Source organism: Cannabis sativa, unplaced genomic scaffold, assembly GCF_029168945.1.
Source record: "Cannabis sativa cultivar Pink pepper isolate KNU-18-1 unplaced genomic scaffold, ASM2916894v1 Contig2, whole genome shotgun sequence".
NCBI lineage: Eukaryota > Viridiplantae > Streptophyta > Magnoliopsida > Rosales > Cannabaceae > Cannabis > Cannabis sativa.
The window spans coordinates 1,504,714-1,524,422 of record NW_026870038.1 but is presented as its reverse complement, the minus strand read 5'-3'; the positions used below and the strand labels follow the sequence as shown (position 1 = coordinate 1,524,422).

The window sequence follows — 19,709 nt, the reverse complement described above, 5'->3', positions numbered from 1 at the left end:
CCAACTTCCCCTTTTTTGATGAAGATGAAGAAGATACAAAAGTCATATCGTCGTTCGGATACTAGGAAGGCACCCAAATTGACAAATTGTCAACCTGGGCACTAGGGTGCTTGGGCACCGGATGCTCGAGGTGCTCAAAAATAAACTTGCTCTGAATCCTATTCGGATACCTCAAGTATGTCTGTAGTATGTCTAGTTGATGTCACAATGCAAAGTTTGACCCATTTGCACTAAGACAATCCCAAAAACTGAAACCCTAGTTGAGAATGTCAACTTGGATGCTGGGTGAAACCTTAGGTGCCTAGGTTTGCTTCCGCAGTGCAAGTTCGTGTAATTTCAGCTCCGGAATGGAAGTTCAAACTTTAATAACTTGAATCCAACTCAATGGTCGAAGAGGGAATGTGATAGACATTTTAAGGTGCATAAATAGATGGATCCTGCCATTGTTGCATACGTTGAGAGTATAGAATTTGAAAAGGGGGCTTTTCCTTATTATCCAGGTGATCAGTACAGCATAATGACAAGCAACGTTGTCAAAAGCCTCAACAACTTGATAGAAGAATTTAAGGAATATCCGATAATTACATTGGTTGAATTCATAAAGTTCACACTGCAAAGTTGGTTCATTAAGTGTATCGCAAAGGCAAGTAAAAAACTACCTCTTTGGCAACTACTTTTGAGGATGATTTGGTAGCGCAACACAAAGGTGGTAGGTTCAGAAGCGTCTAGCATAATGCTGGGCAATTATTTGGCGTTGGTAGAAGTCATAATGGTCAGAGAGGTGGTGATGTCAACTCAATATAGAAAACATGCACATGCAGAATGTTCTAATTGTTGAAAATTTCTTATCCCCATGTATATGCCACAATGATTAGTCAGAATGTGAGCATGCACACCCTAAGCTCCCCCGATTACACAAAAGAGACATGGAAGAATACCTACAATGTAACGATTGGGTGCTCTCAGAACTCGTAGGTCAATCAAGGAAGAGGAATGCAGGAAGAAAACATACTAATGGTTATCCATATAATGATGACAAAGTTGTGGAACCTTGCCATTGTTCAACCCGTGGCGGTTCGAGCCACAACAGAACTTCATGCAAAGCCCGATTTTGAACATTTTCTCTTTACTAGTATTTTCATTGTATGTATTTGTTGTATGTTTTAAGAACTGGTTTTTTTGTTGTCTGTATTAGTTTTATGTTTTACGAATTTTGTCACATTTTCTAGGTTCTTAATTGGCTTTCAAAATATTTTGAGCTTTAGTGATATCTAGCAATATACCATGAGCTTTAATGATGACGTTGTCAACATGCTACGATGGAAACGTGTATCTACGTTGTGAATTACTTAAGCGATATTTTCTAGGTTCGTAATTGATTTTAGAATTTTTTGAGATTTAGTGATATCTAACAATAAACCACAATCTTTAGCACTGACTTAACTGACATACTGCGATGACTGGTTTAATTCATTTAAAATATATTCGTTTTAAAGCATTTGGGTCATTGTCAACATAGAGTTACACAATTGGCAATATGGATCGACAATGTTGTTAACAATGTTAACAACATTTTTCAATGACCCTACGGAAACATGAAATGAAACTTTTAAGAAAGCATTGTCAACTTAGAGTGACTTATGTAGCGACAAAAGTAATGAGTAAGACATCGTCATGTGACTGTGTATCACCAATGGCTGTGATAATGGTATTCGTTGGAAGAGGCGAATGCTCACCATCATTGTGTTCCCAATCTTCTGGGTACACATCATCCTCCTAATCACATCGGTGGTCAATTTCAGCATCAGACGATCTGTAATTTTCTAGTTGGGATGGTTGTGGCTGTGATGCCCCCTCCTTCAACAATGTCATCAAGTTTCCCAACTGAGCCATGAAGAACTCCTTCATCTCTTTCTGATTATCTAGAAATAAACATCTCACATTAGTCTGGTTATTCAATAACTCTGCATGTGACATTATAATGGCAGACTGTTGCTTCACAAGTCTATCCAACCTCTCCACCAGCGCTCTATACTCTGGTGTATTAGCGCTCAAAGCAGATGACTCGGCTAGTTCCGAAAGCAGTTGTGGTGGAATTATATTCGCCTTACCCACAGCCACGGCAATGGTCTTAGCTTGCGTTTCAAACATCGAATGTTGTGTACCATCTTCATCCACCGTGTCATCGATGTCCATCCCAAAACAAAGAGGGGTTTTACCCTCATTAATGGACCTAAAATACTCATCCTCAGTAGGTTGGGGGTACAAACACTTCTTTACGACCAACTGCAAATAAAAAAGTGAAAAAATATATATTTAATGTCGCAAAACATCACTAAATTTTAATCGATAAATAATCGCTAAATGTCACAATTAATGTCGCTAAATCGAAGATTGTCACAAACATGTCGCTAAACAACTACAAACTGCATTTAAGTATGACAATTCATTTTATGTCGCAAAACATATTAAATATTGTTGCTAGCATGTTAGTAAATAACTAAAAGTTGAATATAATGTATTTACCTATATTTCGTAAAATATATCATACTATTCCGCCAGCGCGTCGCTAACTACTTATAAGTTGCATTGAAGGTTGCACACTCACATATATGTCACTAAAAATAATAGCATATGTCACTAATTAATAATGAGCTACATTTAAGGTGGCACACTCACATATACTTCACTAACATGTTGTAAGATTGTATGGATTTATCAGCTTTGAATTCAAGTTTAAATCTTTAGTTCTTGCAAAATTCTAGTGCGATAACCAAGTTATTTTTTATATTTCCTTAAATCTTGTGTTTCACGAGCGAACTAAATACATTGAAATTTATTGTTATTTTGTTCATGAAAAAAGTTCAACAAGGCTTGATCTCCACAAGATATATAAAAATTGGAGAACAATGAAGAGATATTTTTACAAAGGTTGTGAATGGGGTGCGGATTGACTATCTTTGTAACAAACAAGGCATGATTAACATTTATTCTTCACCTTAAGGGAGAGAATGTTAGAATTTATTAGCTATATTAGACTATCTCCAATAAAAAATATAAAAATTATAAAATATTTACCACAAAAAGTAGCTTTGTGGTAAATTTACATCAAATTTTAGCATTATGCTCTAATGTACAATTGCAGAACTTTGATGCAAAATTTGATATCTAATTAATAGTTTTATTAAAAAAAAAAGAGTAATTTACAACTAAACTCACTTTGAAGTTTGGTATGGTTAAACCCTAGACTGAAAAAATTATGGCTACTCTCTATTAATCTCCACAATCGTTTTGCTTTGTACTCCGTATCTCCACAATAGACTACCACAGTATACGCAAGTGTACACGTGACAAATTTTCATTAGTCCACCTAAAAATAATAATATAAATATTAAAAAAATAATTTAAAATATTTTAAAATTTAAAAATCATAAAAAACAAATAATTATTTTAAATAATTTATTTTTTTCTTTTTCTTTTTCTTTTTTTCTTTCCTTTTACTTCTTCCTTCTTCGTCAACCCATAAAATCTAGAAACCCAAAAATTTCTCCTCTTTCTCATGCTTCGGCCCCATAAACTCAAAAAATCCACCACAAGCTCCAACACCATAAACCCAAAAAATTCCCCTCCCGAGCTCCATCCTCCTCAATCTTTTTCGTTTTCTTTTTTTTTTTCTTTAATCTCAACAAAAAAAAAAACAAAAACAAAAAAAACAAAATACTCATAAGAGCAAAACACCTATCATCTTCTTCTTCTTCTGTCTCAATTTCATAAATTCATTAGACCCAAAAGCCAAAGATTCTATTTTTATGAAACCCGATAAAAAACATTTGGAGAGAGAGATAGAGAGGAGAAGAAAGTGGTGGCTGAGACAATTCAAGAAGAGTTCCAAATCGTGGTGGTCCGTGGGCAGAGCTGATGCCCTAACATGCCCTAACATGCTTCAGAACTCATCACTCTCAAACGTCATAGACATTCCCATTCCATCCACGCTGACCATTGCTGGACTCAAAGCCAAATCGAAGCTGACTTCGACTCACCAAGCCAAGAGGAGACACTGTGGAAAGAGAAGAGAAGAGGAGGCTAATGGAGTTAGGGTCCAAGAAAAAGAAAGAGGAAGAAGAAAAGAGAAAGAAAAAAAAGAATTTAATTTTTTTTTATTTTATTTTTAAAATTTTAAAATATTTTAAATTATTTTGCCACGTGTACATTGTATACACCATGGCAGTTCACTTTGGCATTTAACAAATCAAAATGAATGAAAAGAGTACAGATCAAAACGATTATGGATATTAGGGAGTTTAACAATAATTTTTTCAATCTAAGAATTTAACCAAACTTTAAAGTTCAAAGTTTAGCCGCAAATTACCCTTATAAAAATAAAAACTAATAATTTTATTATTAATTTTTTTATTAATTTAATATGTAAAACAATAAAAAAATATATATATAAATAGTTTATAATTTAATGCTATAGTTAAATATACTAATAAAATAATACAAAAATATAACACACTTTTTTATTTAAATGTTGTATTAAATTTAACAAAAATTTATATACCAAATTTACATCACTTTTTGACATACTATTATAACACACTTTTTGTTAAATAAGCTATATTTAAACTTTTCACCACTTATTTAAATTTTTATTAGATATGCTTTTAATTGTATATTAGTTGTAAAAATTAAAGTTAATTGCATTCAGTTAGTTTCTTAATATAGTGTCTCTAATTTAATTAAATTCCTATTTACTCTCTAATTTTATGTATAAATAAATATACATTCACCATTTTCTGAAAATCTCAAGTTTTACCTCATGAAAATATCAAATCATATTATCACGTGGGTAGGGAAAAGTAGTTTTCGAATCAAATATGTGATCAAATTTGTTTTAATTAGAAAAAGGAAACAAAAAAAACATTGATACAAAATAGAAACAGAAATTTAACAGCTAAACAAGTATACAACAAAACAAAAACAAACTGAAAATTGAATGCCAATAATCAAACTTAAAAAATAAATAAAAATATAAGAGAGATTGTTTAAATTATCAAATCTAGATTGAAGTGAATTTCCTCATGTATATATAATGTTGCATAAAATGATAAATAAACTCTAGAGATTCAATGACAAAAATCATGAATATCATATCATGTAATTATAAGCAACAAAGTAACTTAATAAGAAGAAAAACTTGAGCAAAATTTAATATATATAGAAAACACAAGAACTCATTTTGGTTGGTCCTCACAGCAAATACTGACCTCAATTACCAGTCACCTTTGCCTTTTTTCTTCTTCTTTTCTTTGGTTTCGGTTCCGGAATAATACTAAGGCACTTGTTGTCATCGCCTGCAATTTCGTTGGGATTTGGAAGGCTTGTCAATCCATCTTCACCTATTGTCACCTCCAGATGTTGTTCTTTCTCCTGTGTTCGAAATCATTGCTGGTTCTCCAATATTTGGATTGGATGCAGGCTCCTTTTCAAGCCCTGCATCAATAGATACTGCTGTTTCTGTCTTTGGACTGGATGCAGACTCCTTTTCGCCGACATGGATAGTATCACTTTGTTCACGTCCACTTTTACTCTTTCGTCTTCGTTTCCGAGTTTTACCATCATTGATGCCTTTGATCTCAGCACCAGCACTTTCACCAAGGCCTGCATCGATGGATAATGTTTCTTCTTGTGTCTTGGGAGTTGAAGCAGCCTCTTTTTCGCCCAAATGGATAATATCACTTTCACGTTTTCCATCTACAGTTGCACTTTCACCACACCCTGCATCTATAAACACTGCTGTTTCTGTCTTTGGTGCGGATGCAGGCTCCTTTTCGCCGACATGGATAATATCGCTTTGTCCACGTCCACTTTCACTCTTTCGTCTGCGTTTCCTAGTTTTACCATTATCGATGCCTTTGCTCTCAGCACCAGCAATTTCACCAAGGCCTGCATTGATAGATAATGTTTCTTCTCGTGTCTTAGGAGTGGAAGCAGCCTCTTTCTCGCCCAAATGGATAATATCACTTTCAAGTTTTCCATCTACAGTTGCACTTTCACCACACCCTGCATCTATAAACACTGCTGTTTCTGTCTTTGGAGTGGACGCAGGCTCCTTTTCACCGACATGGATAGTATCACTTTGTTCACGTCCACTTTTACTCTTTCGTCTTCGTTTCCTAGTTTTACCATCATTGATGCCTTTGATCTCAGCACCAGCACTTTCACCAAGGCCTGCATCGATGGATAATGTTTCTTCTTGTGTCTTGGGAGTTGAAGCAGCCTCTTTTTCGCCCAAATGGATAATATAACTTTTACATTGTCCATCTACAGTTGCACTTTCACCACACCCTGCATCTATAAACACTGCTTCTTCTGTCTTTGGTGTGGATGCAGGCTCCTTTTCGCCGACATGGATAATATCGCTTTGTCCACGTCCACTTTTACTCTTTCGTCTGCGTTTCTTAGTTTTACTATTATCGATGCCTTTGCTCTCAGCACCAGCACTTTCACCAAGGCCTGCATCGATAGACAATGTTTCTTCTTGTGTCTTAGGAGTTGAAGCAGCCTCTTTTTCGCCCAAATGGATAATATCACTTTCACGTTTTCCATCTACAGTTGCACTTTCACCACACCCTGCATCTATAAACACTGCTTCTTCTGTCTTTGGAGTGGATGCAGGCTCCTTTTTGCCGGCATGGATAATACCACTCTGTTCACGTCCACTTTCATGTTTTCTTCTTCGTTTCCTTGTTTTACAATTGATGCCTTTGCTGTCAACACCGGCATCTACAGTTGCAGTTTCACCAAGGCTTGCTTCTATAGATAATGCTTCTTCTTGTGTCTTAGGAGTGGATGCAGCCTCTTTTTCGCCCACGTGGATGATATCACTTTTACATTTTGCATCTACAGTTGCACTTTCACCACAACTTGCATCTATAAACACTGCTTCTTGTGTCTCTGGAGTGGATGCAGGTTCCTTTTTGCCAACGTGGATAATATCATTCTGTTCACGTCCACTTTTACCAATGTTCACATCGACAATTGCACTTTCAACAAGGCCTGCATCTACAGATACTGCTTCTTGTGTCATTGGAATGGATGCAGGCCCCTTTTCACCCACATGCATATCCCCGAGTTCAGCCATTCGTTTCTCCTTTTGTCTGCGGGCCCGTTTCTCCTTTTGTCTGCGGGCCCTAGCTATACGTTTCACAGTTTTACCATTGATGCTTTCGCCCTCAGCAGCAGCATGACTCCCATCAATAGTTTTACCATTAATGCTTTCGCCCTCAGCAGCAGCATGACTCACATCGACAATTGCACTTTCAACAAGGCCTGCATCTACAGATACTGCTTCTTGTGTCATTGGAATGGATGCAGGCCCCTTTTCACCCACATGCATAGCCCCGAGTTCAGCCATTCGTTTCTCCTTTTGTCTGCGGGCCCGTTTCTCCTTTTGTCTGCGGGCCCTAGCTATACGTTTCATAGTTTTACCATTGATGCTTTCGCCCTCAGCAGCAGCATGACTCCCATCAGTAGTTTTAGCTCCATGAAGCTCTACATCTCCCTTGCTCTTTCGTTGCTTCTCAATTTCAAGATACCACTTCGTCACAAGTAGACGAGCTGAGTTTGAAAGACGAGAGCCAGAGATAGACATGTGAATGGGCCTGCAAAAGCTTATATTAGCCAAAGGAAACAGAACAAAAAACACATGCATGCAGTCATCATTTATTTCGAGAGTATTAAGTCAGTAAAGTCCCAAGCAAAAATAATCAGTCTACCCTCGAATAATCTGATTGATGTAAACAAATTCTTTGCATGAACTGACAATTACTCTCATATATATAAATTCCAACATCAAGCAAAACCTGCTCAATAAAGAGATAGCATTAGGACGTTCTCACCTTAGAGAATGCAATCGTCCAACAACAGAAGACTTCTCATGCCAAAGAAATGGTGTGGGTTTAACATGCCTCCTGAAGATAGACTGCATAAACATATCAACAAAAATCAGCTTGGCAAAAATTATATATTTGTGTGTTTTATACACATGAATATACAAACAAAGCCATAAAAATTGGGAGCAGCACTTTTCGAATCAAAAAGTTTCAACCATGTGGCCAGTGCAGCAAGTTTAGTCACTTTCTGGGACATGTGATTGGAAAGAAATAGCACAATTTTCAAAGAAAGACTAGAACCAGTAGGAAGAACTCGGGATAATATAAACTTTGGGTTGCTACTTGGTAGTAGGTACACAAAACTAATGGTTTTGAGGGACTATCTATATATAAATTTGGGTCACTTAAAAGGTGTGTTGGGTGCTCAAAACCATGTTTGTTATCCAATCACACAATTTAATTGGAAAAGCTGAGATGCCAGACATCAACAATGCCACAAACAATTTCTAGATTAAATCAAACAAACTAATGAAAACATTGTTTCACAAACACAGATAAATCATTGATAATGAAAGTTACTACCACTAATTTTTATTAAACTTTTAGAACTCTTTTCAACTCCTGCACAGAATTATGTTGCATTAAACTTCCAAGATTTAGAATATAACGGCTAGAAAAAACACAAACCATTGTACCTTTTTCGGATAATGAACTCCATTTGGTGCTCTAGGAATGTGAGCATGGAAGGCAGGAGAATTGTAGAACACGGACCTAGATAAACAGAAAAAAAGATTCATCAAATATGATAGCAAAGATAATCATTTGAACAAGACCAAACAAGATGCGAAAATAGCATGCAACTTACAAGACTTTATTGTCAGCGATCATATCCATGCCATCAATTGGTGAATATATTTGCTCAGGCTGCACTGGTATATTAGAAACAAAAATGTAACCATTCATCCCATCACTGCATGATTAAGGAAATACAGCAAGGTTAGCGCCAAAATTGTGAAAAGCTGGCACGAAAGAATAGAGTTGCACTTCTCTAATACAAATACCTGGATTCTGGAACAATTTCCTGTTTGATTTGAGTATCGATCAAGCTCAAATGATCAACATTACTTCTATAGAAAGAAAGTATATTCATTGCTAAAGGATAAGTCACATGAACAAACAACACATCCATACCCAATTTGTTCCTTTGACGCTCCTCTTCCTACATACATAGATACCCAATGAGAAACCTAACAAGACAAAACCCATCAAATACTGGAAAAATAGTTCATTTGTATGGTTATAGTCATAACGGGTAAGCATTTAGGCACCCGATGACATTGATTAGTTCGTAAAGAAACGATAGGATTGCAGTTCAAAAGAATACCGTCAATTCATTTTCTACTCTGGCAATTTCTGAGAGAAGGATGGTTTCCTCGATAAATGGAAGCTTGTAGATGGCCTGGATTCCAAGAAATACAAAGTCATCAAATTGTTAGCACAAACTTAATCTATAGAGTTGCCCTATATGATACTGAAATCAAACTAATATCTATTTTAATCAAACATAAAAAAAAAAAAATACATGATGATTGTAGAAATCAGTCTTTTTTTATTTTTAAACATAAGTAATATAAGCATAGTTGAAGAATTTGATCATGACAAAATACAAAATTTATCTTATACTCAGATGTAGATAATTCAGAATTGAACGTACTTGCCAAGAAAACCGTTTCCCATTCATATCCAGCTCAACATCTGCAGAAAAACTATTCATTTTAATGACAGAAAATTTAACATTAAATGGAAAACATAGAGCATAGTAAATTTTAGTGACCTGTTGGATAAAAAGCCAACAAAGGTGATGATGCATCAGTCATAAGCTTCCTATAAGACACCGGAAGAGCATGTGCACTGTACATGAACAAGAGAATAAATATCATATGACTAATATATGAGAGCAAAAATGCATAACGACGAATACAATCTTAAAAAAGGAATGAAAAAGAAAGAGAGAAACCTTGCAGCAGGAAGTACGGCCATCAACTGATCAAATGGTTTAAAGGGTACCCCAAGTGTGAATTGAATCTTTAACTCATCAATACCAACAAAATCTGAAGCACATGGAGCATAGTGATAGGGATAGTACCTGTAGTTGGACATTAAAGAAGAAAACATGAAACGTGAATGTTGTGTTACTAAAAAGTATGAAACTTTGTGTTAAAAAAGATTTTTTGTTTCAAGGACTAAACATCAAAGCAGATATAATTTCCAAAAGTTTACTCATGACTCGTGACCGGATGACTAGCCCTTTGTAAGAAACACATGATACAAGACTTAAAAATAAGGAATGTGTAGAAAAGCTCACATACCATTGCCAGGAACAGACTCCTTCGTAATAATAATGCATGACCCAGCAAATCCCTTCCGTATATTTCAACACCTACATAAAATGAACCAGAAATTAAGAACTGGAGTCACTACAAACAAATATAACACAGAGCAAAAGAATGTGTTCACATTATAAGGGTTCGTAGATATAAATTGAATACGGAATCATAATATCAAGACTTCATAGCAGAAAATCATTCTAACACAAACTACATCTGATATGTCACATCAAAAGTAGGAATTTATAGCCAACCCATATACATTTGTAGCTACAGAGCATAGATTTTTGCAGTATAGCCAAACCATTAAACGAAAACAGGAACTATACCGAGCATAGATTCATAAGCTGCCCATATAAGTGGCACTTAGAAATAAATAGAGCATAACAAACTTCACTTACCAAATCGTTCCGAACATTCAGACGATCATTTTCAGTTTCAACCTTGAACTTTTCCAAGTAGTATTTTTCCTTCCAATCATTTTCCCCAAAATTAATCTGTCAAAGAACCAAAAATTTTAAACTATGAGCACAAAACAGTTCAAACTAATATACAATATAGTACCTTGAAGTGTGTCATGTATACACCTTTTTAACTTCAGTAGATGTGCTAACTGATGTTGTATTGTCTGGTGCTTGCTTCATCATAGCACTTGACTGGCTCAAATTAGATTTCATGACATTAAAAAATAACAATAATAAAATAAAATTGACCGTGGAAATATGTTACTGTTCAAACTCAAGCTCACAACATACTCACATTTACTGACTTTGAACCCAAAGATGTCTCTGTAACAGTTTTATTCTGTGAATAACGTTGATCACGGATAGCCCATTCATTTTCTACCTGAAGGATAAGCATATACAAATAAACCAAATAAGACAGCATAAAAGCATCGAACAACGGATCTACTAAGAGATATCTACAAATCAGTAACATAAAAACAAAGATTAACAAAAGCTCTAGTACTGATGCAGCAGGATGTAAGTAACAAAAGATCAATTTGATTTTCTTCTAATCAAGAAAAATATAAGATTAGCGAGCAAGTAAACCAGCTGACTACATATTGAAAAACAAATTACTAAAAGTAGTTTCACATTAAAAACAATATGGGAAAACGCAATGGTCCTAAACGTGATTGGGTTACTCCATTTAGAACAAATTGTTTAAGATGGAATCCGATACACACTTGTGCACCAATTCAGTTCTTGAAAGAACTATGAAAAGGTAGTTTATTAATAAGAGCAAGAACAAATACAAAATCCCAAGTTATTCGAGAAACTTGGTAAACTCCCTGAGTAATATTTTACTTTGAATATTTCATACAAAATTCACACCCCTCTCACAAGACTAGCTCTCTGTATTTATAAGCTAAACTAACAAAAAATCTTAACTAGCCAACCAAATTAGAAGACACAAACTTAGAAACACTGAACACGGCCGCTAAAGATTTGACAACTCAACTTCCATAATTCTAATGAGTTGTACTAGTGAGACTAACATTAAGGCCTAATAGAATCTCAATCCTTCTCTACAAAAGTCTATCCTTTCAAATTGTAATATGGTGTTAAAGACTTTAAGTTTTCTCATTTCTCCATCTTTGACCTCTATTTGGGACCTTCAAGCTGATGTTAGTCAATTTCTTTTATGGATTCTTCGATTTGTTTAAAACCGATTCGAATGATGTGTATACCCACAAGTTCCCTAATCCAGCCTTGTGGAATTTGAATACATACACAGATTTCTTATTGGGCTTTGATGGATTCTCTCAAATACCACTTTCAGTGATATTATGTTTAAATTCATTCACTAAGTCTACATTCTTGGTGCCAAACATAGGAGGGTCTATTAAAATAGTCCTATATTGAAATGTGCCATCAGCAATACTCGCTCTCTTCTCATAATCTCCCTCATGCCTCGATTGATGTTATCCATATTCTATATTATCCCATGAAGTTCAGTCATCGCATTAAGCTTTGGCAAGTGTCTTAAAGTCTTAATAGTCCTGACTATATTTGGATCCATAATCTAATTTTGTACAACCCACAATAGATTCTCAAAATTAACTAAATTTATTAATTTAACATATATACATAACACAAATAAATCATACTTACTTGGTAAAAAGTTGATCTTTGCAGATATGGTGTATATATCGTGTGAATTTGGAATCGATATAATTGTGGCTCTAATACCATTCACAATGCCCCTGCTTCAACTGCGTTACACAGTTGTGATGATTCTAAGACTGTGTAGGTATGGGACTACCCAGCTGAAACAAGCGTTACACATCTGAGACGGGGGAGTTACATGGTAATAGTCACAATTACATCGACCCTAAATTCACACCATACACACCATTGTTACAAAGGATCATCTTGTTGCCAAGTAAGTATGACTTAGTTGTGTTATGTATTATAGATAAAATTTAGTTAATTTTGAGTATTAATTGTGGGTTATACAAAGTCAGCTTATGGATCTAAATATAGTTACGATCATTAATGCTTTAAGATACTTATAAAAGTCTAATGAGAGAAATGAACTGCATGGGATAATAAAGAATATGGATAGCATCAATCAAAGCATAGGAGAGACTATGAAAAGAGAGCGAGTAATGCTAATAACACACGAAAAATATTTAGTTATGTCCCACTCGCTCAAATCGCAGGAGGCAAAGACTCACTTAAATCAAAGTAAATAAATATGAATATTCGTAGTCTAGAATATTTGAAGTATGACACATTGATTAAGCGTTTCATCGATACTATTTCTACATTGGAATTGAAAATGAATGAACAATGTGTTAGAACCATAAACTACCTTTCACTTGATGAAAAACATCATGACCCTTAAACTGCCATCCAAAGACACTAGCAAGCATTTATCTTGCTCCAAAAAATTTTGATTACAAGCCAATTACAAGAGGCACTTTAGAAGATGGGGTCTGACATAGAAGACCCTAACGAACCTAAACAGACGGTACAACCACCAACAAATCCTAAGCATGTGGAACAAAGGATCCATAAGAAAATCCGAATGAGGAATATATGTGTAACTTTATTTAATTTTCCTTCTCAAAAGTTGATTTTTACGTAAGAAGTTTAATGAGCCTCGTCAATTTAATTTCATTTAGTTAATTCTTTTGGAGTTAGAGTTTTATTGTAAGTATTTCTATTATATTTTTTTATCTTGAATGAATAAAAGATTAGATTATTTATTTATTTTATTTTGTGATCTATTGCTTGAGTAATATATCACCATAAATTTTATTTAATCTATTTTAGTGTAAAGAACCTTCATTTTTTGTGTTAGAATAAATATTTCTCTATTTAACCTTCATTTTTCGTGTTAGAATAAATATTTCACTATAAAGACTTAAATGGATTGATAGATACTACTTATGCCAGCAAAATGCATTTTCATTCGGTAGCCCATCACTTGAGAACTCCAAAGTCAAGCATGTTTGATTTAGAGCACTCTTAAGATGGGTGACCTAGAAAGTTTTCCTAAGAATTGGAGCACTCTTAAGATGGGTGACCTCCTAGAAAGTTTTCGTAAGAAACGTGCAAGTGAGGATAAAGCATGCTGGAAATACTCGTGTTGGTTTATAGAATTAGTCGACAATTTAGGAAGCACCCAAAGTAACGTACGTGTAAGTATGGAACTACAAAACTGAAGCACGAGCGTTACACAAGAGTCAACAACTCCCTTTCCACACATTCATGATTTAATCAAACTAAAATAGAGTGAGATAACAAGTTTGTCCAAAAAACTTCCTCAAGCTCCAAGATAAAATAAAAACGATCAATGTTGATTGTAAAATGCAATCATCACTCATGAAGAGAACAAAAAATTCAGACATTGGACTCCAAGTGAGTGGACATTTAAAATTCAAATCTCTTATTTATTTCTCTTTTTCTTTTTTCTTATTTATTTATTTATTATTATTATTATTTTATTTTATTTTTTTTGGTTCAAACTCCATAAAACAAAGTGGACCAAGAATATTTAGAGCTAATTGTCATCGAATTTATTTATTTATTTGTCTATTTTGAAATGCAAATAAACGAGAAGTAAAGCAAAGGATCTTGACAACTATCAATACCTGGACACGTTTTTGCAAGATTAATCCTTCATAAGATCCCACCACTCCTAAAAAATGCTTCATCCTTTCCAAATTTACCTATAAATTTTTATAAAATAAACTATTAAATATAGTGAAATTAAACTTGTACTCCTGCAAAATCTATTAAGAATACAAACTTTACACATATCAAACAAAATCATAAGATCGGTCACTTTAAGAACACAAATTCCTATCAAATAGTAGATATAAAAGAAACGTTTAAATCAGACTCACCTCAAAAGAATTTGTCAGGTAACCACCCATTGTTACAAATTCCATTTTATAGATTGTCAGAAGTAATTCAATAGCCCCCTGAGAGATGTGAAGCACCCAAATCAAGAACTATTATAACAAACAAATATTGGATAAAGTATGAAAAGTACAAGACAAACCATGGATAAGACATCCATACGTAACACTATAATATCTTAAATAGTTATTGTCCATGGAAAAATGTGTTGGAGAAGAAAATTCAAAAGAGAGACATTATACAAACATGCATAAACTAACCAATGTGACAAATCAACAGTGAATAATTAAAGATTCATTTATTAGGTTCATGTAATTTTCAGCAAAAAAATTATATGCAAAGGTTAAGAGATCATCATATAAGTTTGAGTGACTGAAATTTTAAGACTCAAAGAAAAAGAACTTTGCTCTTGTTTAAATCTCATTTTGTAAAATTTTAGAATTCAATGTATAAGAAGCTTATGAGGACAACCTCAGATATTTCCAACGACGGAATGTGAGGTAGAAAGTCATTTCCCACAAACAAACACATCAAAACGAAATCATCAATTTGGCGCTCCAAATCTCCTTTAACATCTGGGATTTCCATAAGATATGCTAAATACTCCCTGAGGATCCAAATGTGAAGAAACTGTAACACAAAATGGCAAGAAAAGAATATATTAGAAGAAACACTATGGTGGCATTTGGTTGGGAGGAATGAAAACATAGGAATGGGAATAGGAATGGAATAAAATTTAAAATGCATAAAATAAATTGATAAAAAAATTATTAAATTTTTTCTTATCATGCATTGGAATGGTGTTTCATTCCATTTCAAAATGGAATTGTCATCCCATCAAAATGGTGGAAAGGTCATTCTATTGGAATAACATTCAAACACTTTAATACACAACCAAACAAAATAATGGAATGGAGATTGTTTTCTTTCCTTTCCATTCCATTTCATTACCTCCAACCAAACGCCACCTATATTCTTATGGCCACAACACACACGTATAATGTAAAATCTTATATGAAGTATCAGATAACAAGATTGCTTTAGACACTTGAAGTTCAAAGTGGTAATCAATAATGCAAAAAAATTATTGGCAAGGGACAGAAAATTACCTGAAATTTCTGGTTTGAGATATAGCTATCTAGATTCCCTTTCAACAAGCCCGTACCGTTTCTCTTATTCATGTACTTGGATTTTACAAATTTATCCTTCATGACATCCTACATATACCAAATCTAAAATTAAACATAATAATAAAGGACAATGATAATGAGAAAACTACAGTAATGTTTTTAGTTACTTTTGAAGAAAAATTCAACTTGCTCATCACAAACCTCTCTCAAGATAGAAAAATGGACCTCATGGGATGCTAGAGCAAGCATGATAAGATCTGCATCCTATATCAAATTCAAATGTCAACATCATTAGATATCCCATATTGACTAAAATGGCTCCGCTCTAAATGAAAGGAATCATCAAATTACCAATCCATATAGACAATGCCTTGTATTTGGATCAAATCCAGGCAGGTTTCTTTGCAAACGAATGTAAGACATTATCTTATGCTCCCCCTCGCCCGGTACACTGGCATCCGAAAGTATGACCTGCAAAACCATCATGTCAATAAGTTAGAATCCATATGCTATAAAGAAAGAGAGAATTGAATAAACAGGTAAATATCACGACAGTTACCTTGATTCCCTGCCAGTTTGGATCCTCATTCATTCTCAAGTAAATGTAATAGCGAAGGGCTGAAGACAACAATGCCATGAATTCAGACCCAGGTGTGATGACATTTGAATCAAGTTTACAAGAATCTTCTATTGACTGATTTTTAAGCTTCACTTTCCAAGCAGCCTGAAAGAAACATTATTAAAAACAGTTATGTTTGATACAGAGATTTTGTGTTTTTAATTCTTTTACTAATGATAAATTATCAAATATATACTTGTATTTGTTCATGTACTCTATCTTTGATTGTGTTCCTAATAATGAATATTGGATCATAACAGATATCAATGGCAAGTTTCAGAGATCAAATACAACAAAAACCCACCTCCTCAGCCGCATCCTTAGCAGTCCTGAATCGTCGCGACCTTTGCTGGTTCATCTTAGCTCGAGGAGCAACACCATCTACAGAAAAAATTAATCCAAAACACAAACTTTCAAACACATTTACAGTTTTTTTTGCAGAATGTTTTGTGAAAAATAGTCATTATTAAATTTTTAATTATGAAAATAACTTTCTAAAAAAATACTATAAGCAAAATAAACGTATTTTGTTGCAAGAAGAACCAAAAATTACACTATATGGTCATAAAACAAGCAAAAGTGCGTTTGGTACACCGTATAAAATCATATTATATTAAATTGTATGATATATCATACTTTTTAGGATAAATAGCGGCATAAGTACCAAAAGTTGAAGTTTATAAACAGTATAAGTCCCATGTTTATTTTTTTCAGCAACATAAGTACCTAATGCTTGTAAAACTATAATTTTTCTCCAATTTCATCAATACAAACTCTGTTTTGAATTTATTAAAAGAACATTTAATACTATATGTTTCTGTCTAGACCCAATGATTTAGAATTTAAGCCTTATATATGTCATATTTAAGACAATAATAAAAAAAAAATACAGTTTACAAATATTGAGCAGTAGATTTATACCACTTACAAATTTGAAATTTTGAGTAAGTATACTGCTATTTACCTTACTTTGTAGCACTATGTTTGGTATTGTATATACATATATAGATATATATACAATATTTTGATATAAATCAAAACTTAAAATAGCATTATATACAATAGAATAAAATCTAATATGGCCTACCAAACGAAACAGGTAAAGAAAACCAAGATATTCCAAGCCAAACAAACAGACAGAGTTGAGTTTCACTCACCAATTGCAAGGAAGAGTAGCTTTTTGGGTTTAGCAACAGATAAAAGCTTATCAATATACTTAAAAACCGCTTGAAAAACCTCATCGTAGGTCTTCGGAGCTGGCTGTGGAGAACAATACACAATGCTCAATCAATTATACAAACAATAATACATATATATTGTAAGTACTATATAAGGCAGCATACCAGTCCTTGAGGGTGAAAACAGGGGTGGATGATGCCATTCATGTCGAGGTAGAGATTGTCGAAGTCCAAGCCATTGATTGGGGCATCGATTACAGTGCGAGGGAACTTCTCCACTAACCATCTGTAAAACGAAGGTATTCCCATTGTTGTTGCTCTGAGATGAATGAATGAACCTCTTGCGTCCTCTGAAGTAGGGTTTAACAAATACCTTTTGGTTGTAGAGTCTCCAGACCCATGCCCGGCCCCGGCCCCGGCCCAGGCCCAGGCCCGGCCCAGCCCATTCTGTTTTGGGATTATTTTACGAGATTTTTACAAAATTACACTCTATACCATTTTTATATTATCCTTTTTTACTTTTATCTTTTTTTTTTAAAGTCTATTACTTTTACCTCGTTTTTTAAATATTGTACCAATTTTTCCTCTGTCACTTCAAGATACTCTTTATGTGACTCTCTTATGTCAGCGTATTTTGGATACAATACATATAAAAAGAGGTATGTTTCAAATAAATATAAAATTAGAGGCAAATTTGGTTAATTGATTAATAAAAGAGGCATTTTTCAACTTATCCTTTTTTACACCGTACTGAAATTTCTTTTTATTTTATGAGAAATGTAACTAAATGACCTTATTTCTAACTCTATAGATAGTTAATGTCCCTTTTAAAAATAATAAAGTAAATGTCATTTTTTACTTTTTAATACCTAAAATACCCTTCATTATATAAAAGGTCTTTAATAGAAATTATGAAAAACAATAAATCAAAACATCCCTACTAAATTTTTGTCAACTATTTTTTCATTATATAAAAGGTATTATATATTTTATTCTTTTACATTTTGCTGCTGTTGTTGTTGTCTAATATGTTATTTAACCATATAATTAATTTTTTATTAATATATCGTATGATATACAAACAATATATCTTAAACCAATATACATATATCACAAACTTAAACTAATATACTATTAAATAAATTGTTTTCCACAATATACAGTAGCATACAAAAATTTTATATCACAATCATAAGCAGATATACCATAGTCAAAAATTAATATACCGCCAGCATAATGAAAAAAAAATTATACAAAAAACTTAATTTAATATTCCACAAGTTTTTCTTTTCTTGTTCCTTCCTTCATGAAATACCAATGAACATAAAATCAATATACCTAGGTCAAATATAACTGTACCTCATACTTAAATTAATATTGAATAGTTTTTTTTTTCTTTATATCCTTCACGATATACATATCACATACAAAACAATATACCTTAGACCAATATAAATATACCATAAACTTAAACTAATATACTATTAAATGATTTTTTTCCACAATATATAATAGCATATAAAAACTATATTCTGCAATCATAAGCAGAAATACTATAATGAAAAATTAATATACCACCAATATAGTGAAAAATATATATATACTAAAAATTTAATTTAATATTCCACATGTTTTTTTTTTCTTTCCTTCATGATATATTAATGAACATAAAAACAATATTTCCTAGTGAAATATAACTATACCTCAAACTTAAACTAATATTCCATATTTTTTAATTTCCGTCTTTCGTTCATTATATACCATAGCACATTAAAATAATATACTACAATCTTGAACTAATATACTACCTTTCAGTTATTTTAAAATATATATTTATATATTACCTTTCAGTTTTTTTAAATATATTATTGCACATAAAAACAATATACTATTGTGTAAAATAATTATACCGAACACTTAATTATTCAAGGTTATAATTGTAATTTTATCATCAAATTTTTAACTAAAAGGACATTTTGTTAATTTTTTTAAAAAATAGACATTTATTAAGTTAATTATTAGATTTAGGGTCATTTTGCATCTTGACCCTTATTTTATTGTAGAGTATAATTTTTTCAAAAATATCCTGTACTTTTTATTCTGTTTACTTTACTGTGTTAAGTT

General features: G+C 33.1%; 1 protein-coding gene across 2 annotated transcripts; it reads right to left on the bottom strand.

Annotated features, from left to right (window-relative positions):
- Nucleotides 1-3,724: 3,724 nt before the first annotated feature.
- On the bottom strand, nucleotides 3,725-17,920 carry LOC115716957 (uncharacterized). Of its 2 annotated transcripts, XR_009685514.1 has the most exons (24): nucleotides 17,751-17,917; nucleotides 17,565-17,667; nucleotides 16,712-16,788; nucleotides 16,348-16,512; nucleotides 16,140-16,259; nucleotides 15,990-16,052; nucleotides 15,768-15,875; nucleotides 15,130-15,288; nucleotides 14,643-14,720; nucleotides 14,388-14,465; nucleotides 11,042-11,128; nucleotides 10,870-10,938; nucleotides 10,684-10,779; nucleotides 10,265-10,335; nucleotides 9,913-10,041; nucleotides 9,730-9,806; nucleotides 9,610-9,650; nucleotides 9,280-9,354; nucleotides 8,957-9,114; nucleotides 8,761-8,865; nucleotides 8,591-8,666; nucleotides 7,902-7,984; nucleotides 5,268-7,664; nucleotides 3,725-4,057 (listed from the first exon to the last, which is right to left on the bottom strand). XR_009685514.1 is itself a non-coding variant. In XM_030645885.2 (23 exons), exons 1-23 carry the CDS (start codon nucleotides 17,892-17,894, stop codon nucleotides 5,396-5,398), a joined length of 4,431 nt encoding a protein of 1,476 aa, XP_030501745.2. In that variant the 5' UTR covers nucleotides 17,895-17,920; the 3' UTR covers nucleotides 5,131-5,395. The 2 variants fall into 2 exon arrangements, 1 of the variants encoding a protein (XP_030501745.2); XM_030645885.2 differs by lacking the exon at nucleotides 3,725-4,057 and having other exon boundaries at nucleotides 5,131-7,664; nucleotides 17,751-17,920.
- Nucleotides 17,921-19,709: the final 1,789 nt, after the last annotated feature.